At 46.2% G+C, this 23434-nt stretch overlaps 1 protein-coding gene across 4 annotated transcripts in view; it reads left to right on the top strand.

The window, feature by feature from the left end:
- GABRE (gamma-aminobutyric acid type A receptor subunit epsilon) overlaps positions 1–23434 on the top strand; it is a 111894-nt gene that overhangs the window by 62525 nt on the left and 25935 nt on the right. For 3 of the 4 annotated variants that reach the window (XM_045029185.1, XM_045029183.1, XM_045029186.1), the window contains one exon: positions 23011–23231. In XM_045029185.1, the coding sequence (XP_044885120.1) occupies positions 23011–23231 (221 nt within the window). Of the gene's footprint in view, positions 1–13956; positions 14033–23010; positions 23232–23434 lie in introns of those variants that run through there. The other variant, XM_045029187.1, reaches the window with a different exon arrangement.

Genomic DNA, 23434 nt, shown 5'->3' with positions numbered 1-23434 from the left:
CTGCACCTAGTTGCAGTAGTTACTATGCAGCATGCAAACTAAATTGGCTATGAAAAACATATTTTCCAAGACTTGAACTGCTGCGGAATAGATCTGCATCTGTGGCACACTTGTTAAAATGCTGGGGGGGGTGGGGGAGCCCATGTTTGTTCATGATCAGCTGATGTGTAATTAACTTACAAACGTTGTCTTGTAAAATATGAATTATATCCTCATTGGACACACTTTATAGTTTAAAGTTTAAGCGCAGCTTGTGTGAAGAAAACTCCCCACTGACTGCTTTCATGTACATCTCAAGTAGTCAGGGAAAGAGGGCTTCAGAGTGAAAGCTGACAAAAGTGACTGCTATGAAGGAAGGTCTGGTTCCACAAAGCTGACTTGAGAAAGGTCCCTTGTTCTGATCTCCGGGTGAAAAGAGATGGAAACAAACTCTTGGGTTATTTAGTCTGTCATTTCGGTATCGGAGCAATAGCTCGCTTTGAAGGCAGTGAGTGTAGTGGCTAGAGTAGGGGTGGGCAAACTTTTTGGCCCGAGGGCCAGATCTCAGAATAGAAATTGTATGGCAGGCCATAAATTCTCACAAAATTGGGGTTGGGTGTGGGAGGGGGTGAGGGCTCCAGCTGGGGGTGCAGACTCTGGGGTGGGGCTGGGGATGAGAAGTTTGGGGTGCATGAGGGTGCTCTGGGCTGGGATCAAGGGGTTTGGAGGGTGAGAGGGGGATCAGGGCTGGGGAATGGGGTTGGGGCATGGGGAGAGGCTCAGGGGTGCAGGGTCCCAGTGGTGCTTACCTCAAGCGGCTCCTGGCAGTCGTGGCATGTCCCTTCTCTGGCTCCTATGCAGAGGTGCGGCCAGGCGACTCTCCACACTGCCCCATCTGCAGGTACCGCTCCTGCAGCTCCCATTGGAGCACCGGAGGGGGCCATTGGAGCATGTAGAAGCCAGAGCGGAGCCATGCCACAGCTTCCAGGAGCCATGTGGTGCACTTCCCAGCGGGAGCTCGCAGGCCAGCTTAAAACTGCCCGTGGGCCAGATCTGGCCTGCGGGTCATAGTTTGCCCACCCCTGGGTTAGAGAATGAAATGGGACTCAGGCTTCCTCCTGGGTTCTAGCCAGGGCTTTGCCACTAAATCAATATGTGCACATCACAGGTCAGTTGCTTTATGACTCTTTTTCCTCATCTGTTAAAAAGGAGCAATAAAAACTGCCAGACTCAAAGGAATATTTACATCTTGACTATACTAACTTGACTGGCCTGGAGTCAGTAGGGAGGAAACTAGACTGCAGTTCTGAAATGGGTGTAATATACCTTTTTTTGTTGTTGTTGTTGTTGTTTTTAAAGGTGCTCAGATACTGTGGTACTGAGCACAGTATAACTCTATAGATGGTGATAGTTTTTTCCCAAATATATTAAAATCCTACATTTACATTATGCTTCTCTCTTCCTGAAAGATCTCAGAGTGCTTCACAAACAAACACTCTAGACAGGAATCTCTTAACTCTGCACTCATCTGTTAAAAAAATTCCACTTCTGGGGTGGAAAATGATGTCTATGTAACAGCACACAGCAACATTACAGAACTGCATAGGGCAGAAAAGTCCAGATTCTCATCCCAGCCGCACCAGTGTAACTCCATTGATTTCAGAGCCATTGCTCTGGATTCATGCCAGTGTAACTGGGTCAGTATCTGACTGAAAATGAAGAAGAATGCGGTCTGCATTTGAAGTAGATGTACTGAGTACTATCCAGTCTGAAAATGTGTACTGCTTATTTGGAGCTCCATTCACTTCAGAGAGCTTTGGATTAAGCCCTTGGCTTCTAAGCATGGCTCATCATTCTATCCTGGTTCATTGTTAGAGCTGCTTGAATCTTTCAAAAGTGTTCACAACTATTCGTTCAGGTTTTCAAACAGCACTTTGCTTCAACCCCTTATTAATGAATGTTCACGTGAACCCGTTCTTGTTCACACAAGTGTTTGGGGAATGGCTGTTCTTCATACCAGTCCTGGTACTTCCGTACACAGAGAAGATATAGTTGTTCTCAAAAAAACAAAACCACAACTCTTGATCAATCAGGGACCTGTGACAATATCATGTGACTGAGGTGACCAATCACATACCATGACAAACAAATGTCCAGTTGAACAGTTACTGACCATGGCACATAAAACACATTCACAGAAATCAGGATCTGCTCCCCAAGAGGAAAAGGGCTGGTTTATAACAATGAATAATTCAGCCCGCTCCATTTATTAGTAGAGCATACACTAATCCCCCTCCAGCTATCTCCTCTCAGTGACATCCATGTCAGTAATTTATTTATAAGCAGTTTATTGTGTAGAAAACGTATGGAGTCAGTTAGCAATGGAATGAAAGTTGGGTTTTTGTCACTTTAAGAAGAGAGCTCAATAAAAAATTAAAACCTGATCTGTTGCCTCCTGGGGAAAGTTCTTGCTTTGGGATGTATTTCTGGAGAACAAAGCCCCGAGGTTAATTAACATCTGTGCTCCCCAATCAAATGCTGAAACAGGAAAGTTGGTTGTACTCAATCAAGAGTCTTAAATTCGCCACTGGAATTTCAATGCAGGGAGGCAGGTGACTTCACTTGTGTAACAAGTAACTAAGACAAGGGCCTCAGGACTTTGAGCAACATAGAAGACAACATTCATAATTAAGCAACCGTCTCTAGTAAATTCCAGATGTTCCTCCTGGCAAGAACATTTCTACTCTGAATTCATTTCCTGGCAGCACTGGGAGAAAGCACCTATCCTTTAACTGATCTTGCTGTTGATTTTTTTTCTGTCTGGCCAAGCTATTTTTAACACTTGCCCTGAAATCAATAGGGACCTTTCATGAAGGACATTGACTGAAGGCTTTTCCTGTCATTTCACACAAGCTCTCTGCCTAGTCTACAAGTAACTGCATAACTCTTGATTCTCCATCCTTAACATAACCAACAAGGATACCCACCCATGTTCTTAACACCTTCCCTGCTGCTGCTGATTAGGCAAAATCACACAGTCATGCCTCTTCAACTTTCCATTTCTTTCATTAGAACATACACTAAAGACGCACTCTTAAAAGTCCACTCATTGGTTAATGCTCTGTCTGTAACCATGGCAGCTACATTTCTCTCTATCTCCTTCCAGAGGCCTAAGATGGCATGTGATTGTCTATCTGTAATTAAGTCATAACACTGTTTTGCTGTGGCAGCGGGGCCTTCTCTAACCATGCCTATGCCAACAGGTTGACCAGTCCTCCTTCCTCCCGGCACTATGTAAGGGAGGCTATTGCTCCACACTCTGTTGGTGCTACTCTGTCTGAATGTCCTCCAGGAGCACTATCCTCTGCTGAGACATTGAAAGAGAGCTGCCCAAATTTACCCCTAACGCACGGACACAGACATGTTTGGGAGCATGGTGTGGACTCACATACATGGGTGACACACAGCTGTATTGTGAACAAACCCACAGCATGGACACAACCATGTTCATTGCAAATGGAACAGATAAGGGAGTCTCAACCTGGTTACCAAAATACCATGGTATGTACAGTGTGTATGGGCCATTAATGGCTGTGTCAGGTAATCCAGGTCCGATTCCTGATTCTGGTCCATTTTTCCCTGAGCAACCATGACTTGGTTTGTCCAAATACCAGGAAAAGAACCACAGTGGCAATTTTGAAAGAAATGGCCTTTGAGATGCACCAATAGTTGCCACATGAAGAATGGAGATATTTTCAGGGTGGGGTTGATTTATCTGAGCTGATAGCTTCAGATCTTTTCTGGGGAGAGTTATGTGTATTAAGAGCTTAGCTCCTCAGAGCTAAGATCAAGTGTTGTATCTCCTAATGCTGGTCAGAACCCAGAATTTCCATTCCCTGGAAAATTACAGTTTGAATTTCTTTTCATGCTGAATCAGAAAAAAACTTGACATTTCAAAACTTCCTGTGAAATGAAAATTCCCAAAAATTTCAATTTGAGACAATCAAAACATTTTGTTTCCATAATGTTGATTAGTTTGGTTTCAATGTCGTCATTTCATTTAGACTTTACGTTATTTAGTATTTTATATTAATGTCAAAATGAAATTAATCAAAATGAGTCAAATCAAAACATTTTTTGTCTTATGGAAATTAAATGCGAAAGTTGAAATGATTCTTTTCAACTTTTTTCCCCGTAGGAAGTGTTGTCTAAATCTCTTTTCCCACAAAACATTTTGATTTCAACAAAACTTCATTTTTTGACAAACTGTTCCATTTAATATTTTTGGACCAGCTCTAATATATCTCCATTAAAGTTTATTGGTTACTATTGCATGGTCTATCAGCCATAATGTATAAGTTTATAACTATTAATTGAAGAACACTACCTGGAATGCAATGGCTATGGGTGATCACTGGCAGGCCTGGCTTGGGGTCCCATTGTTGGGGCAGTGTGCAGGATGTTCAGGATTGCATATGCATGGAGAGTGAATTCCCCTGAGTGTAATAATAATAATAATTTAAAAAAAAAAAAAGACAGCTCCCTTCCTGAAAGGAATGAATGGAAGCAGAGAAACATCTTTGGCAGAATCCTCTTCTTGCCCCACTTAGCATGTGTGAGAGTTCAGTAATAATAATAATTAATTGGAGATATACCAATCTCCTAGAACTGGAAGGGACCTTGAAAGGTCATCTAGTCCAGCCCCCTGCCTTCACTAGCAGGACCAATTTTTGCCCCAGATCCCTAAGTGGCCTTCTTAAGGATTGAACTCACAACCCTGGGTTTAGCAGGCCAATGCGCAAACCACTGAGCTACCCCTCCCCCCATAGAGATCTGAAATGGAATTTGCATCCTGTCAAAGCTGTGTCCATTCCACCTGCTGAAGGATGCATTAATCAGACTCTAGAATGCCTTCTGTGTGAACCTACAAGGATCTGTCATTTAATCATCAAAGACACAAATTACACATAAACAGCAGTGGCTTGGTGACACAGCCAGTTTGAGAGCCAGCAAGGCACCAGTGCTGGCCACATCAAAGAATCTCTCTACCTCCCTTTATCTGCCACTCTTAACTCTCCCCTGCGTGCACACCTTCCCTGCATCTCCCAGCCATCGTTAATTGCTTTTTCCCCTCTCCTGATTTGTACACATTTGGATTAGTCCTCACAGGAGAGATTTATTGCATTTGCTAGTTCCAGACCTGGCGATGGCAGGGGCTGTGCAAACTTCCCTTGCACTTTCTGCCAAAGCACCTCAGTTCTGATATGCAGCAGGCCCAGCTATTTGGACCACCACACAGACAATGAAACCCATATTCGGTCCGCAGAACATCCTGCGACTACCTCACAGCAGCTCTGCCAATGCTCTCACACCACCCCTGCAAAACCCTTTGCAATCTCTGCACAAGTGTCATCCAGATCCCAACCGGGCCTGACCAAAGCAATCTGAACCCAACTCTGTAGATAGAATCATAGAATATCAGGGTTGGAAAGGACCTCAGAAGATCATCTAGTCCAACCCCCTGCTCAAAGCAGGACCCATCCCCAGACAGATTTTTACCCCAGATCCCTAAATGGCCCCCTCAAGGATTGAACTCACAACCCTGGGTTTAGCAGGCCAGTGCGCAAACATTGCACTATAGATGGTCGGCCACTCTACCTTCTAGATAAATATTGTCTATACTCTCCCTTGCCTGGCACCATGCTGGGTGCGGAAGCTACAGAGTGAAACAAACTGCTGGTGCATTTAATATGTACTGAGGATGTGTGCCATGGGGCGTGCAGACATTTCGTAGTTGGTTGGGTCCTGTGTCCTCAATACAGACTACCTGAAGGAAAATGAATTTGTACAGGAGATTTCTGCTGGCAGATGCTCCATTGGTGCTGCAATGTGGGCAGAGAGATGGCACGGATGGGAGGCTGGCATGTTCAACATGCACCACAACGTGTCCAGCCTGGGTTTTGTTCATGACTCTGGAGATTGCTGGCATCAAGGCAGCAGGTGGCTTCTCTCAAGTAAGCATTGCTCCTACGTGCTACAGAAATGCTGTGATAAGAAAGGCTTTGCTTAGTAAGTAGGGGGCTTTGCAGTGAGTGAATGTCTCCTTGATTGTTCTTTGACCTGTGTCAAGGCCGATTCCCCACTCTGGCACTTCGAGTGCAGAAGGTGGGGGCCCACAAGGATTCTAAAAATTAATACCGGCCACTCCAGGCTTGTATGAAACTCCCAAGGTCACAGCTTCTCTCTGACCTTGGATGGGTGGATGCTGCCACCACCCAAATGCAAACCTCTTGGAACCCAGGAAGACGCACTTGGGAATTCCTTCCTGTGGGGTACCCTCAAGCCCTTTCACCCTCCCTTCCCCCTCCGGGGAATTGCTGAGAAAGAAAACAAAGGAAATTAGTTGTTGCCCCCAGCTAATTAAACAGCATATGCACAAACTTCTTAAGGACACAAAAATCCAGTCCTGTTCTTAAAAATGGTAAATTGTATTAAACCCAAAAAGAAAGGGAATATATTTGGAGCTTAGGCTTTTTGCTAGATCTTAAAAGAAACAATTACAAAAATTAAACATCAAGATAACCTTTAAGCTGAACCTCAAGAGAGTTACAAGAAAAAAAAAAGCATCTGGGGTTAGCACAGAGGAGTCCACAAGCCTTACAAAATAAAAGAAATACACTTGCCCACATCTTTCTAGACATTCCTGATCTACTTACATATCTGGGTTTCAGATCAGTAGGTTTGAGGTATGAATTGATGCTTTTTCATACCTGGTTTAAAGCTGCTTACAGCATTGCTGCTCTTTGTCTCCTCTCTCTGGAGAACAACAACAGACAAAGGGAAAGTTCTTTTTTTTTTTCCCCCATTTTAAAAAGTTCTAGCCCTCCCATTGGCTCTTTTGGTCAGGTGCCCACTCCCTTCCTTTTACCTAGGGGCTTGTTAACCCTTTACAGGTAAAGCAAGTAGAGAACAGCACCAAGGGGGATTTTGTAGCTGGCTGGCTGTCCACAAAAGGGAGCTATCATCCCCTCTCATTTATCACAATCTGCAATTGGCTGGATGTGCTTTAATTGTTTGCCTGACCAGTTCCATCGAATAAGGGAATTGCTGCCAGAGCAAGGATGAAGATTTACCTGCAAAGACGCCTTCTAGATTTGTGAATGAATTTGATGCTTGTGAATGTGTGGCTGTGATCATGCTGCTTGTTAACAGCAGAGAATGGGCCGGGGCTGTGCGCTTCAGTCCAACACTCCCATGCTCTTGCACTGCTACCCTCCACCAGCTCTGGCAATACATCTCTGCTCCCCCTGGTATTCCAGATGTGGGCCCCCCTCAGATCTCCCAGTGCTCCTTCATCCTTACCTGAAACAACCTCAGCTATTTCACAATCCAGTCCTGCAAGGTGCGTGCCGACCTGTCACTGCAGCCTGAATTCAGCCCCTCCCTTCCACCTGCTTTCAAGGTGATATAGAGACAAAAATGTGTGTGTTGGAGGAGGGAACACGAACTAGGAGCCTAAACCTGAGGGATTTAACTGTAGAGATGCATTAAGTGGCCCAGGTAGCACCAAATACCAATATGAAATCAGAAAATCCAGAAACCTGATCCACTAGGTACATGGGGAAACTAGCAGGTCAGGTATTACACACCCAAAGTAATTCCCTGGCGGTGATTGTCTGGGCTTGCACCTATTGTTGTGGCCTCGGTAGCCATCCCAACTGCCAAACACGGGGGAGGACCTGCAAGGACAGTCAGGAATAGACAGGCTTCTCTGTTCTTCTCTGCTAGAGAGAGCCATGACTGGAATGAGATTCACACGGCACCACCTCCGTGCTGAAAGTTCTTCACCTTGTCCTCTGCCTAGAGGTTCCTGGGCTTATCACCATTGGCTCCCTGGAGAGAGGAGAGGATTTAGAGGAATGTTATCACTGGTTTCCTTGGACTGGCAGCCAGGAGTGGATTGGTGAGCCTGCCAAGAGCCTCCAGCCCTGCACCGTGTGGTGGATCTGTGGTTTTGCACTCAGTGCACCTTGTGCAAAGCTGCAGATCCTTCACACAAAGTAGAGACTCAAACTGTTGGCAGGGCTTGTCATAGGTCTCACCCCCACTTGGAGCTGTTGGGTTTCAATATGGGGACCTGCATGGATTTATCTAAACTTAAATCCTAGTTTAGATCTGGTAAAAGCTGCCACCACCCAATAATGTACGTGTATTGGGACACAGTCCTTCCCCAAACTTCCCCTGGGGAACACAGATTCAATCTCCCTGAATCTCTACACACAGGGAAGCAGCCCACTTCCCCCCCCCCCTCTCTCCTAGCCACTCTGGAGAGATTCACACCGATTCAACCCTGTGAATCAACCTCAGGAGGAACTCACTCTTCCCCCCTCCCCTTCCCTTGAATCTCCACAAGAGAAGGAATTAACGAAGTCCAAAGAAAATAATTTATTAAAGAAAGAAAAAAGTACACTATTTCTGTATTACCAGGATGCAAAAATACAGGGTCTAAACTTATCCATTTCTGGAGAGAATCCCCCCTCCTTTCTTTCTCAGTAAAAGCAATAACAGTACAGAAGTAAAGAAATTCTATAGCAAACACACAATTGCAAATGTAGAAATCAAATGATAAGACTAATCCGCCTTTCTAATTAATACTCACTATTGGATAGTAGGAACTACTCCAGGAGAACTTGGAGACATGACTGGCCTCTCTTAGATCCAAAGGGAGCACACTAACAAAGAACACAGAGAAAGGCTTCCCTCCACAGAGATTTGAAATTATCTTGTCTCTGATTGGTCCTCTGGTCAGGTGGTCATCAGGTACTGCATGTTAACCCTTTACAGGTAAAAGAGACCTTAACCCTTAACTATCTGTTTATGACAGGGCTACAAGCAGCCTATGCCTATTAATGCACCACCGGCAGCCAATCTGAGCAGCGCCATGATAACACAGGAACTTTATTGCAGTAATCAGCTGACAGCCCTGCAGCTGCTACTGGGGCTTATTTCTCACAGTCACCATTGCTCTGTGTGATGGGGGCATGTAGAGACCCTGCCCAGAGATTGTCCAGGGAAAGAGCTAGAGGTAGGACAACATAGCTAACTGACCTGAGTGCACTGATTTACAGCACGGTAGCGCTTGACCCACTGTGGTGTATGTCTCAGCTCCGGACTGCCATGGAGATGGTCTGTGGGGAGCAGGGGGGCTGAGTCTGGCAGGGACAGTCTTGGAAAGGAAGGAGCTCGATGTAGAGGCCTGGAGCCAAGAGGAGAACTGGGGAAGCCTCCTCTTCCTCTTTGGAACTGGCTCAGTTTGGATTCTGGCTATGGGCTCAGGCTCATTTCTTACGGCGTGGGCAAACCAGGGAATTTAAAATACTATAAAACGGCTGGCTTCACAAAAGGCACACATTAATGCTTGGGCTTTCCCAGGGGCCTAAGGGAGTGGGTACCTGACTACCACTGAATTTCAGTGGAATTTGGGCCCCTAAATCAATGAGGCTCCTTTGAAACTCACAGCCTCCACTCTTGGCGCGACTCCACGTATGCTATGCAGCCCTTACAACAAAGCAGTTAGGAAAGGAAGACTTGGGCAAACAGCTGAGATTCTGGGGACTAAATGGTCCAGAGAGATAGGGATGTAACTTCCTAGGTAGATCTGTTCCACTGCTTTTGTCTATGAAAAAAGCATAAACGTGACTTGTGCTTCCATTTTGTCGCCACATGACAGGTTGCTTTGATCTCAGCAAAGAAACTGGCTGGTCAGGGCTAAGCCTGAGCCTGTCCCTGGAGGGAGGCTGCGGTGAAAGGGTAGGGATCCCCACAGTTCCTTTTCTGTAGTCTGGTCTCTTTCTCCCAGTTGCCTGTTCTGGGTTTATCCTGCTCCCTGAAGGCCCTTTAAGAGGACAGATCTGAATTAACAGAGGCAGGAAAAGAGGGGAAGCGAGGGATTGGGAATGAGAAGAGAGAGGAAAGGACAAACAGGGAGAAAAGAGGAGATGAGCGAGAGGAGCTGGTGGGGAAGGAAGTGAGAGAATGAAACCGCTTTCATGTGGAGAGTCACTGGAGCGGATTGCTCCTCACTCCTCTCTGGGCCAGGAGATAGCTGTGTCAGGAGTGTTTTTCTGCAGCATGCTCCCTTTTGTGAGGTGAACTTTCTCTGCATTGATTTTTCCCAGAGAGCTGGAAAGGGGTGGGATAAACCACAGACACTGAAGTTCCTCTGGGCCTGGGAATCTTAGCGCTTTGTACAGCAGCTTGTAAACATGATTATTAGCAGAGTGGCTCCGAAGCTCAGTGGGCCTGAATCTTGTTGGCGAGGGAGTGGGGAGGGAATGTTCATATGGGCATGGGTCCCAGTGCTGTCTGCACTGCTCCTTCCGGTCTCTAGTGTGGCATTTTAGACCTGGATTGAACCAAAACTCAAGGGCCTGGTTTCCTGCCAATCTTTGCTTTTGCGTGCCCCTCCCCACCTGTGGGGTCCTCCCCACTCCAGATGGGATGCCAAGCATCCCTGTCCCTCTGTGCTTGGCTTGAGTCTCATGCCTCCAGTCTTCCCCCTGCTGTGAGAACATCATATTTCAATAGCCCCCCTTTGTGGCCAATCAGTGCCACTCTTTGCTTGACTGCTGTTTCTGTTGAATTGTTACTGCCCTCCCTTCTCTTCCCTGGGGGCTCAGCGTGCCACCTCCCCAGCCTGGGAACATGCTGCTGGATATACCTTGGGTCCCTCTGTTTCCATTCACTCTTTTACGGCGGCTACCATCATGGAGGAGTCACTCTGTCCCCCTCCCCATCTCCTCAGAACAAGGGGCCTGCTATAGCAGCAGTCACATCTAAATGCCACCTTGAGGCGAGAGTTGGCAACGCTGCTGCCAAGCAGGACTGGGAGTGTAATGTTGTGACCCAGTGACTCCAGCATCTGATTAGAATCTCTGTGAGCCAGGCTGGAGTTTTCAGGAGGGCTCAGCGCCCATAGCTTGGGTCTGTTTCCTCTTTGTACAATGGCTCAAACCAGAACCTCCCCTCCCAACACCCCCAAAACTCTGGTGATGTTCAGCTCCAGATCTGGACTTTGCATCACTGGCCCATCACTCCTGGTTATTATTTATTGATCAAAGGGAAGGGAAGCACTAAAGCTGAGTTGTTTGTCAGGGGAGGAAAGGTACCCGGAGGGTTCGTACTGCAGCTATCATCTCTGCAGTTGGCTCCTCAGCACAGCACAGAGATGCTCCCCACAGACTCAAACTCCAGAATTTTTAAAAGGACAAGTTGTAGTGCGAAACCTGATGAGTAAACATGGGCAAATTGCCCTCAAAGTCACAACACTTTTTTTTCATCATCTGAATAGTGAGGGCCTTTGATTTCAGTGTCATTTTGAGCTGCGTTCTTTTCTCAACAGTCTTATTCCTCCACCTGAGGGGTTGGACATAGGACCCTTCCCCTGTGAATTCAGTGTAATCGTGATAGGGAACGCCTAACCTTCCTGCCCCTGCACCAGAGAGGGAACGAGCAGTAGGAGCTGGAGTGTTCAGACGTGCTACTTTTAATAATAGGACCAAGAACACTGATGCTCGGAGAGGTTTTCAGACCAGAACAAGAAGCCAGGTGGATGCTCAGAAATAGGATGGACAAAGGGAAATGAAGGACATGGAGAAACTGAGGTGGAGGCATTATAGGTTCAGAGAAGCAGGGCAATAAACGGGCCAGGTGCATGGAAACCGAGGGGCCCTTATGTCTGCTGTAGCGGACACGAAGTCTAACCCAGTCTCCTGTTTCCAACAGTGCCTAGGGCTGGATGCTTCTGAAATAGTCCTAAGACCTCCAGTGTTATAGTAAGTGGCCTCACCTGCTGAGCAGCATATACCCTGAAACTTGCTAATTGGTAGCCCTTGAATTTTTTTTACCCTGGTGAGTGTCACCGCAGATGCTAGTCTTATTTATAGAAATTACAGCTCCTTGCTTGAGTCTCCTCGGGCTGTCCTGTAGCAGCAGTCCTGACAGGTTAATTGCACACTGTGCAAAAAGGTATTTCCTTCCTTCCCTTCTGATTTTATTGAGTGCCTCCTTTTTGTATTAAAAGACAAATAAACAAAAGCACCTTCCTGGCCTGCTTTATGCCACTCGTGATTCTCTCCTCATTATTGTCCATGTCTCTTTGGTATTCCCCTCTCACCACTCCCCTTCCCCCAGATCATGTGAGGTGTCACTCTAACCCCAGCATCCAAAGCAGCATTTAAAAAGTAGCCCATCCAGGATCTCACATGATGCAACATTTTTGGTATCTCTGGCGTGGCTTTGCTAACAGTTTGAGTGCTTTCTGGAGGTCACCCTCGCTGGAGGGCATCCTTGTTTGCTTGCACATGGCTTTATACCCTGAACGGGGGAAGAAAACAGCTAACAAGACTGAAAGGAGGCTGTTTCTCTCCTGCAGTGCCTTGCATAAGATTTCACTGAGATGGTCTGACTCCACCATGTTAATTATGCCATCTCATCTGCTTTTAACATTCCGTGTCCACGCCTGTGCCTTTTTAATAATAACCTCATCAGCGAGCATGCGGACAGACTGTGCTTTTACTAGCCAGAGTCTGGCTGATGTCATGTCTCAACTCAAGAATTTTCCTGATTCCCCTTGGGAGATGGCTGCTAATCAGAAGCTAAAATATGCACTTCTGGGTCATGTGCTCTGGAGTCAAGGATGAATGAATTGGCATACCAGGTTTCACTGCCAGGCAGAGACAGCAACCCACCGAGGTAACAACATCCCGCCTTAGGGTTCCAAGAGGAAATGATGTCACTAGAGGGCAGGAAATTGCATCGTGAGGGAATGGTTCCGTGTTAAAGATGTATGGGGAAGCCTCAGAGCAGTGGAAATGTCTCTTTACTCTGACTGGACAGTGACTGCAATGAGCAGATGTTGGCGTTTGCCAAAAGGGAAACATCACAAAGCCAAGGGGAGAGGGTGAGAAGGCAGCAGGAGATCAAAGCACCATAGTCATTAGCCAGTTAATCCCCCCCAAACATCCACATGAGACTACATCTCTGATCGGGGAAATGGGAGGTTAAATGATTTGTTCTAGGTCAGTGGTTCTCAAACTTATTTCATCATGCCCCCCACACACACTTCTTTGTGTTGGGAGTCCAGCCCAAACGCCTTCCTGCCAGGCAGTAACTGCAGACTACTGAACTCCATAGCCCCTAACACCGCTCCCTTCTCCCAGGGAGTGACTGGAAACTACTTCCCCTGCAGCCCCTTTCTGCTGCCAATTTCCTGGCTTTATACCAGCCCCACCTGTTCCTTCATAGCTGGGCTCTAACGTCAATCAGACTTTCAGTCCCAGGCTTTCCCTCAGGGGCAGACTATCAGGTTAATGGACCTCACTTCACCTGGTCTCCCTTGAGTGGGGGTGGACACCTCATCATAGGGCCCCCTTGAGCCAGGTGCTAATAAACATAGGGTTAGATTGTCCCTACCCCAAAGAGCTTTTAGTCTAAATACACACAACGGACGAAGAAAGGGAGGGGAAACAGTGGCAGAGAGCAGTAAAGTGGCTGGCCTAAGGTCACAGAGTAGGTCAGTGGCTGAGCTAGGACTAGAATCCAGCTCACCTTGCTCCCAGTCCACTGCCACAGTATATGGGAAATGCGTGTTGTCTGGACTTCACAGCCTTTCCATTCAACTTGGTCTGATTATTTGTAGCAGCATTAACATTTTCAGTATGTTTCATTTGCAGAAAATACTGCCATTCTCCAATGGCCGCAATAATAATTCCAAATCTCCAAGGACGTTAACCAAAGACTATTCAATAAAGTAGATCAAGGGTCTGCTGTATATTGACTCTGAGCTCAAGTCCCATTAAGGGTGTACTTTTATTAAAACTATTTACTTTTCCCCAACAATACAATGTATAGATTGAATTCATTCTTACCACCTTTCTAGAGCAAGCAAGAGGACAAGAAAAAGAAAGAGCTGATCCTAAGTATTTAACTGGTAAAGAAGAAATTAGAAAAAGAATAGTCCAGTCATGTAGGACCTGCTCCAAAGCCCCCTGAGGTCAGTGGAAAGATTCCCTTTGATGTCCATGGATTTTGGCTAAGGCCCATGAAGACGTAGGAACACATCCTCAGCCGCTGTAAATTGTCATAGCCCCATTGAAGTCAACAGAGCTATGACAGTTGACACCAGCAGAGGATGTGCCCCACAGAGTGGGATTTTTCCACAACTCCCAGCGTTGATCTCAATGAGATCAACACAGGGATAAAACACCTGTGGCATGGACGCAGCTGGCCCAGGTTCCTAGGGCTCAAGCGAAGGGACTAAAAATTGCTGTGTAGCCATCCTTACAGGGTCCCAGAGCTCAGGCTCCAGCCTAAGCCCAGACATCTCCAAAGCAATTTTTCAGTCTGTGAGCCTGAGTCTACTGACCCAGGCTAGCAGTGGGCGTTTTTACTCCCTGTGTAGACATACCCAATTTTTCTTCAAAGGGATCAGATGCATCGTGCTTTGGAGAAAAAAAAACCCATAAGAGGGTCAGATGCACAGCTGTTGTAAATCAGCATAGCTCCACTGAATTCAAAGCTAGCCGCAGCAGAAAAGGGATGATCACTGAAGAGTCATCACACACAAAAGGAGAACAAGAGTTAGATTGGTTCCCTGACCCAATGCCAGTTCAGAGCCCCATGTGCAAGAAGGGCAATGCTAGCCCTTGTTTAACTGGACTGTGTGCACAGCTAGCTATCCCTTTTCTAAAGGTTGTTTGAGATGCTCCCTAAGGATATGTGCTGTTTTTTTAATGGGTGAGTGAATTTATGGGCTGCTGAAAGTCAGAGATGAATCGCACTGACTTGACCCAGACATAGTGCAGACTGAAGCTGCATAAACTTCCCCCATAGACAGCTGTGCCAGTGTAGCTCTGAATTGACCGGCAGCACATCTGGCTATTCCAGTCCTGGGATTTTGTTTGCAGCTCTGCCAGTTCACCTCCATCCTGGCCTGCTACTTCCCCCTTTTATTCCAGCTCTGCACAGGAAAACCCTAGTATGGCTAATGTGGTTGTGAAGAAGAAACAAGTGGAGCAACAGCTTATGCATTTAATAGGCCTCAAGTGTGCTGCTGATTTTAAAGTGTTTGCTGAAGTGTCATGCCAGCGCCCCATGGTTGGAGGGGGGTGAGGATGACATGCATCAGGTTTGAAGATTTCAAACAAGGTCATACATTTTGAGTCCAAAAAGCATCGTTAGTGCTTATTGCTGCTTAATAAGTAGGTTATGATTGTCTTGTGCGCCCCTATCAGGATCAGGGCCCCCTCATGCTGGGTCTAGACAGCGTCCTTCCCAGGAAAACTTAGTCTAGAGAATTGTACAATGCAACTTTGTTATAATAAAAGTACTTAACAACATAGTGCTTTAAAGCACTCTTGGAAGATTAACTAACTAATCCTCAACACAGCCCTGGGAAGTGGGGAAGCACTTCTGCTGAAAGAACTTGACACAAACGGAGGACTCCTGACTTTCCTAGGGCTACACAGCAAGGCAGGACTGAATTCAGAGAGGCATCCAAGGCCCCGTCTACATGGGAAAGTTGCAGCAGTTTAACTTAAATTGGTTTTAAACCCATTTAGTTAAACCAGTGTAAATCCCTGTGTGGATGCTCTTATTCCAGTTTATTTTGACTTGGCTTAAATATGTTCCCAATCAATTTTAAAATAATCTGAAATAACCCATTTTAAATCAAATTAAGAAGGTCTACACAAGTTTGCACTGGTTTAACTAAATGGGTTTAAAACCAAATTAAGCTATATCAAATTAAGGTCACTTTAATTCTGAAGGAGAGTGTCTATGCAATGGTTTAATATAGTTTAACTAATCCACTTTCAATTTCAATAGTTAATTTGGATGAATTTTCTTGAGTGTCGCCGTGTAGACAAACCCGAAATTAAGATGGTGCAACTTTCCCATGTCAACAAGGCCTGCATGAGTTGAGGAGAGTCAAAGCTGCTGTAATCCATCCTTTCTTCTGGCCAGCTCATCACACCTACTCAGCTGCTCTTAGCCTGCTCTAGGCTCATACCTGCTAATTGATATGTAATTTATGCCCCACCTATAAATCGCCCTGAATCCAGCCCACAGAGTCTAACACAGTCTGAGCCTATGTAATGTACACATCCAGGGCCAGCAGAGAGAGGCATAGCAACTAAGGGCAAGTCGACACTACAGTGCTACATCAGTACAGCTGCACTGATGCCACTGTGTCGCTGTAGCATGTCTGGTGAAGACACGCTATGCTGACAGGAGAGCAGTCTCCGGTCAGCATAATTACTCCACCTCTGTGGGAGGCAGAAGCTATGTTGGCAGGAGAGCATCTCCCGGCAACATAGCGCTGGTGTGGATGGCGTTTAGGTCGCTATAACTTGCATCACTCATGGGGGTGTCTTTTTTCACACCCCTGAGGGATGTAAGTTACATTGACTTAAGCACTAGTGTAGACCTACCCTAAGAGAAGGTGTCAGTAGATTACATTACAGTAAAATAACTTCCACCCTACTTTAACTTACAGCTTCTTCTAGCTCCTTAACAGAGTCCCTCATACACCTGGGCAGTGGGTATAAGTAGGTCTAAGATAAGGGCACATAACAGTGTGAGTTAAGCTAGTAGAAGGAGGGTGGGGGTGGTCTAAACTTGGCCTTCTGTCTGTAAATTACAACATTTTAGACTCCTCTGCATTCACGGGGTCAGATTCCGAAGTGATCTGCAAGAAAAGATATAAGGTAGAGACTGTAGGGTGTGAGTCTTAGCAGAAGTAATTTACAAAAGAACCAGAAGGTGTGAATTACACCAGTTTAGAATCCATTAGACTCTCCTCTGAATTTGTCCCCCATTGTCACAGCTGGGATTAGAATTCCTGGCTCAACCCCCTGCTGCCTGCCTTGCCTATAGTACCCCTCAGAAGTGCATTCCCTAATGCTCTGCAGAAATTAGCAGCGGGAAAGATGAGGGTGACGGCGGATGAGAAGATGGCAGTCAATGAGGAGCAAAGATGGAGGGAGGTTTCCGCAGAGGAGAAGGCTCTCTCGCCTACAGCAGGGGTGGGGAGTTGTGAATGGCAAATGAAATTTAATGTGGATAAATGTAAAGTAATGCACATTGGAAAAAATAACCCCAACTATACATACAATATGATGGGGGCTAATTTAGCTACAATGAGTCAGGAAAAAGATCTTGGAGTCATCGTGGATAGTTCTCTGAAGATGTCCACACAGTGTGCAGAGGCGGTCAAAAAAGCAAACAGTATGTTAGGAATTATTAAAAAGGGGATAGAGAATAAGACTGAGAATATATTATTGCCCTTGTATAAATCGATGGTACGCCCACATCTCGAATACTGCGTACAGATGTGGTCTCCTTATCTCAAAAAAGATATACTGGCACTAGAAAAGGTTCAGAAAAGGGCAACTAAAATGATTAGGGGTTTGGAGAGGGTCCCATATGAGGAAAGATTAAAGAGGCTAGGACTCTTCAGCTTGGAAAAGAGGAAACTAAGCGGGGATATGGTAGAGGTATATAAAATCATGAGTGATGTGGAGAAAGTGGATAAGGAAAAATTATTTACTCATTCCCATAATACAAGAACTAGGGGTCACCAAATGAAATTAATAGGCAGCAGGTTTAAAACAAATAAAAGGAAGTTTTTCTTCACACAGCGCACAGTCAACTTGTGGAACTCCTTACCTGAGGAGGTTGTGAAGGCTAGGACTGTAACAGCATTTAAAATGGAACTGGATAAATTCATGGTGGTTAAGTCCATAAATGGCTATTAGCCAGGATGGGTAAGGAATGGTGTCCCTAACCTCTGTTTGTCAGAGGATGGAGATGGATGGCAGGAGAGAGATCACTTGATCATTGTCTGTTAGGTTCACTCCCTCTGGGGCACCTGGCATTGGCCACAGTCGGTAGACAGGATACTGGGCTAGATGGACCTTTGGTCTGAGCCGGTACGGCCATTCTTATGTTCTTATGTGAACAGGGACAGGAAATAGGCAAAGTAATGGAATATGTATTATTTTCGCCTTCAGATAACTAGCTGAATAAATTGCTTTTGGAATTAGGTATCTACATATACACATTTGCTTCTGGGCTAAGACTGTGCATATGAAATTTTGGCTGGCAGGGTAATTTGGGAGGAAAGAAGTCATTTTAGAAGGAAAATGCCACCTCCACTAGAACTACAACACTGCCAGCCTGTGTCTCTAATGTACGCCAAGGCTGCTTGAGGACAACCTTTTCTCTCCCCCTCTGTATTTCCTGCTTGTTATGTGTTTCAGAGAGACGCTCCGTAGTGTTGGGTAATGTGTATAGTTTTGCTTGAGCAGTGGATACAGACCACACCATATGGATCTCAGATGACACGATAATAATTCCGAATGCAGCTTAGCAGCCTGAAATAAAATTGGTCACTGAGCTCAATTACCATTTCATGCATATGCAACGAGGAGACATGTTCTGCATGGCACAAAGGAAACTGTAGATTGAATGCCGTCCACCCACATGTTAATTGCATCACTTAACACTGTGTAGGCAGCCCTGATTCCCCTCCCTTCTCGACTCCTCCTCTTCCCAAATATCCTGCCTCAGCTACACGAGTAAAGCAGGCCTGGGCAGCCTTCTGGGAGCCGGCCTCCGCTAGTATCGACAATGTCGACACAAGAAAAGAACAACGAATGGCAGATGAAATGGAGCAGAGTGGCATAAAAGCAGCTCCCAGTGATGGGACTGATTGAATGTAGATGGCAGGGTGATGGGGAAGTGCTGAATGGCCAAATCAGATCTGAGTCCACAGGACTCCCAAATAAAGAATGTCACATCGCCCCATCTGGGCTTTGGATAACTACGCGTTGTCACAGCTGGAGTTTTGGTGGCCTTCCGGCAGCCAGTCTTTGCAGTGGCTGGTGGTTCTCTTTAATAGTCTCTGGCTGTTTCTTTTGTACCTGGTGTCATATTGGAGCACGTGTATGTGTGGTACACCAAATATTGCCCAGATGGCTGGATTGATACTTAGCTCTTAGAAGATGTTCCACTTCTTTAGCACCTTTCACCAAGTGATCCAAAAACATATTTCACACATCAGTTAATCCTCACAATGGTCTCTGCAATAGTGTCATAGGAATGTTTTGCAATAACCCTTTTCCAGGTGGGGCAACTGAGGCACAGAGAAGTCTTGCTCAAAGTCACAGAGTGACCCAGTGGCAGACAAGGAATCTGGGAATCCTGGCAGGAGAGACCCCTTAAGTAAATTGTATATGACCAGCATTCAGAGTGCAGGCTTGTGCTGTGTCAAGCAGCACCTGAATTTAAGATGGCTACAATACCACGTTGTACTGCAAGAGGGGTACAACTAGGGCTTGAAATTTAGGCGATCTAGATGATTTCATGAGCTTTTCATCATGCAAGATGGCAAAAATCCCACAGGCAGATTCTGCAAAAAAAATATTTGCAAGCAATTTTTCAAATAAAATCCACACCTTTGCTTTGCTAGTACTTGTGAGGCTTTCCAGGAACAGTTGTGCATGGGGAAAGAGAAAGTTTTATGAATAATTGTGTGACTAGATCTTTACATGAGTATTCACATCATTCACTAGCAGCTTGAAAGTTCCTTGTGGGACTGGGAGTCAGCCACTGAGGAAGCACAAGGTCATGTGACTTAGATGACCAAACACACAGAGCAAATAGGACGTTATGAATAGCAATAGTCACAGAGTGCAGCGGGTCAGGTGCCACCCGCAGGCTAAAATGTGTTTGCATAAATCATTCCTTGGCTAATTTTGAATAACAAACACATTCATAAAAATCAACATCTACCCTTAGAGCATTCACCAAGGGACAAAGGGGATAAACTCAGCCAGTAAATTCTTCCCTGCAAACTGTTCACCCAGCTTTGCTCACAATATCAGCTGCAATTAGATGCAAAGCTGGAATTCCCAAGAAGGCTCTGCACTCACAATCTGAATTCTTTCCGTGCCATCAGAGTGCGTTTAGGGCATAAATGAGTTTCAGTCATCCCTGTCTGTCATGATGTTTGCTGGAATGGCAAATGGAATGGTTATATTTCCATAACTATTTCACAAAGATCCATTGTTGGCTCTAGCTCAGCCCCCAACTTGGAGAGTCAGTGGACTGCTTTTCATCTGGCCCCTACCCTTTGACGCGTCTGTCTCGAGTAACCCTCCCAAGTTAAAACTCCACCGGCGCTGGCATAGCATTGCACTGCTTCCAGGTACAGACCCCAGGGAAGGGCTCACAAAAGGAGGACAGATTTTCAGAAAAGCTCAACATTTTTCACTCTGCGCTCTTTTAAAAATCTGTCAGTGTCACAACAGGAGCTGCGGGGCACTGGCCACCTCTGAAAATCTGGCTCCGATTTTGAATACTTAGAAAATCTGGCCCTGAACTCTTTGTAAAACCTTGCCACCCGTGCAGCTTGAGCCCAGGTGTAAATGCTGAACCCTAGCCTAAACCTGATCTGGATCAGCAGCCTCCTCCGCCCATCTCTTACAGAGACCAGGTTCTCAGGAGCCAGCACACGCGATGAATCTACCATCCCTCGGTATTGCTGTTCTGCCATGATCTCATTCTCATGCAAGGGGCACATTCAACACCAATGACATTCAGCGCTGGTCAGTTGACAGCAGAAGGACAACATTTCAAAGCGGGGAAGATGAAGCAGAGTGTCTAGCACTCCGCTCCCCTCCCCATGTGGGGAGGACACATTTTTCAAGGCTGTGCTTCTATTTTAATAGCCAGTTTTCGGAAGCTGGTTCTAAACCAGTGGCCAGGGCAGCAGGGGAAGGACATGATGCAGTCATGAAAACTTGCACTGAGATAAATCAAGAGAAGGAGGGAGAGAAGTGGCAGAGTCACACTATTCATCATCGTCCAGGAGGGAGGAGAGACAGACACTGCCTGAGTGCATTAAGGATTTTACTGGAGTGGAGGAGATCAGGAAGGAACAGGACAGTAGTGACCAAAGACCACTGCAATCTCATGGCTAGTGTGAAATGAGTTTGGTGGTCTCAGCCCAGTTCCTAGCAGACATGAGTCCCCATCTCAGACAGGCATATTCCCAGCTGGTACTAAGCTTGACTGGGCCATGGGCTCCGGAGGTCTACAGGAATACTGATGGGGGAAGTATGTCCCCCCCGCCCTTGTTCCAGAAAGAGACGGCATTTAGTCTCCAGGGCTAGCAAACCCTTTCACGTGCATTGTTTGCTTCAGTGGAATGGGAATGTAGACTAGACCCAAAGCACCTCACAGGTATGAACGATCAGCCTGGGTCCTGCTGGCTGGGCCCGAGGGATGTTCTCTTTTGGCTCATCTGCTAGAATAGCTGCCTGTGAGCCATGAGGTTTTGGGTTCCTATCCCACTGGAGGGACCATGTGGCTAGGATAACACACACCAGTGAGTTGAAGCACTACACTGGTCAAGATGAAGTAACTCCCTCATTTCACTATTGTGAGGCAGCAATCCGGGTCGTGCGCTGACCCCAAATAAACTGCCTTTCTAGCAGACTTTCCAGTTCCCAAGCACTCAAGAGGTACCTCTGTGGGAAGCTGCTTAGTCACCCTGACTGATAACATTCAGGAGCACAGATAGTCTTGTCACTAAGGCACTGGCCTGGCACTTGGAGCAGAGCTGGACACAGAACAGAAATTCCCTTTCTAAACGTTTCATCCAGAGAATGTCAACCAGGGATGTGTCACCAATGTTGGAACTTTTTCCTCTTTTGTTCTGAATTTCAGAATTTCGGCAGAATTAACCTGATTGTGTGATGCCTTTTGATTTTGACAGAACTGCATTTTCCGATGGAGAACTGTTCCATCAAAGCTTTTTCCAAGAGCTGGGCTCACTTTCTGGTTCTGCCACAGACTATTCGTGTGACCCTTGCCCAGTCCGTGCGTCAGTTTCCCAGCTATAAAACGGGGATAATAATGTATCCGTGCTCCCACTCTTTGTCCATCTTGTCCATTTAGAATGTAAGCGCTCCATGGTAGGGGCTGTCTCTCACTAAGCGTATGTGTCAGAGGGCTTTCCCTTTACCCTCTCCCCTGGTTCTTGTCACTCAGACAGGACCAGAAGTCCGAAGTGCAGGCAATGCAATGTTTATTGGGGTTAGTTCCAAGCTAGCATATCCACAGCTCTACATGCCGGCAGAGTCTGTTTCCCAGTGTTCTGTTCCCAGCTCTGACACCACAGAGTGTTTACCCCCGTCCCTCTTTCCAGCTCTGACGCTGCAGAGCCTTGCCTGTGTCCCCATTTCCTATTCCCCATTCGCATTCCCTATTCCCTCCCCCACTTCTTAGCAGGCCCAAATATACTTGCAATGTATGCCTACAGTCCCACCCCTTTTGTACCTCATGGGAGGGGTAAGGAGTGAGGTTGTGCTGCGGTCAGAGACAGGCATTTCTTTGGTCTTTTAATATTTTATACCTTCTCCCCCATTCCCCCCTTGCCCCTCCGACTGGTTGCTTGACCTTTTCTTGAGATAGGGGTTGAGGCAATCTTCCTGAGTAACACTTTAACCACTCTTATCTGTTCCCATTGTACTAACAAATCCATCTGACTAGGCAGCAACATACACAGTCTTTGTCCTTTGTTTACACATATTAGTATAAGATATAAGAGTAGCAAAAAGTCAAACCCAAAATTCTATCTCAGGCTGACGAATGAACCTATATACTAATAGTATGCACAATGCCTATATTACTATACCCACATATTCTGTCTCCATGGCATCTCAGCTGGTGACAGTAGATGCTAGGTGTAATAAATAACAGTAACATGGGCAACCCGCCCATCTTCCCCTGCTCACTCCAGCTGGGTACCTTCTTCATCTTCTGTTTCCCAGGAGTTCTGGGTGTGAATCTGACTCAGTGGCCCCAAGACCCTGCCCTCTGAGCTTTGGGAGCAAAGCACTGTGTGTCTGTCCCAGGCTAGATAATTCCTCGTAATAGGACATGCTCTCTTGTCTCTTTTGGCAGGAATATACCATTGATATCTTCTTTGCTCAGACCTGGTATGACCGGCGCCTTCGCTTTAACAGTACCCTCAAAGCCCTGACTCTGAACACTAACATGGTGAGCCGCATCTGGATCCCAGACACCTTTTTCAGGAACTCCAAGCGGGCTGATTCACACTGGATAACTACACCCAACCAGCTGCTTAGGATCTGGAATGATGGCAAGGTGCTCTACACGCTCCGGTATGTCTCAGGCATCAGCCGCAAACTCAAAGCAACTAAATAACCCCTGCAGCTTTGTGCTGCTATGCTGGAGCACAGAGATGATGATGCAGTCGGGTCACAGAACAAGAGGTTCCCAGATGCTGTGCTACCATATAGCAAGATGATGTACTGGTATCTCAGTGCTGGGTGTCACTGGGGGCTCTGCTGTGATCTAGCAGAGG

The sequence above is a fragment of the Mauremys mutica genome, chromosome 9 (genome assembly GCF_020497125.1).
Source record: "Mauremys mutica isolate MM-2020 ecotype Southern chromosome 9, ASM2049712v1, whole genome shotgun sequence".
NCBI lineage: Eukaryota > Metazoa > Chordata > Testudines > Geoemydidae > Mauremys > Mauremys mutica.
Note: the sequence above shows the minus strand (reverse complement) of the source record. Positions and strands in the feature narration are given on the sequence as shown.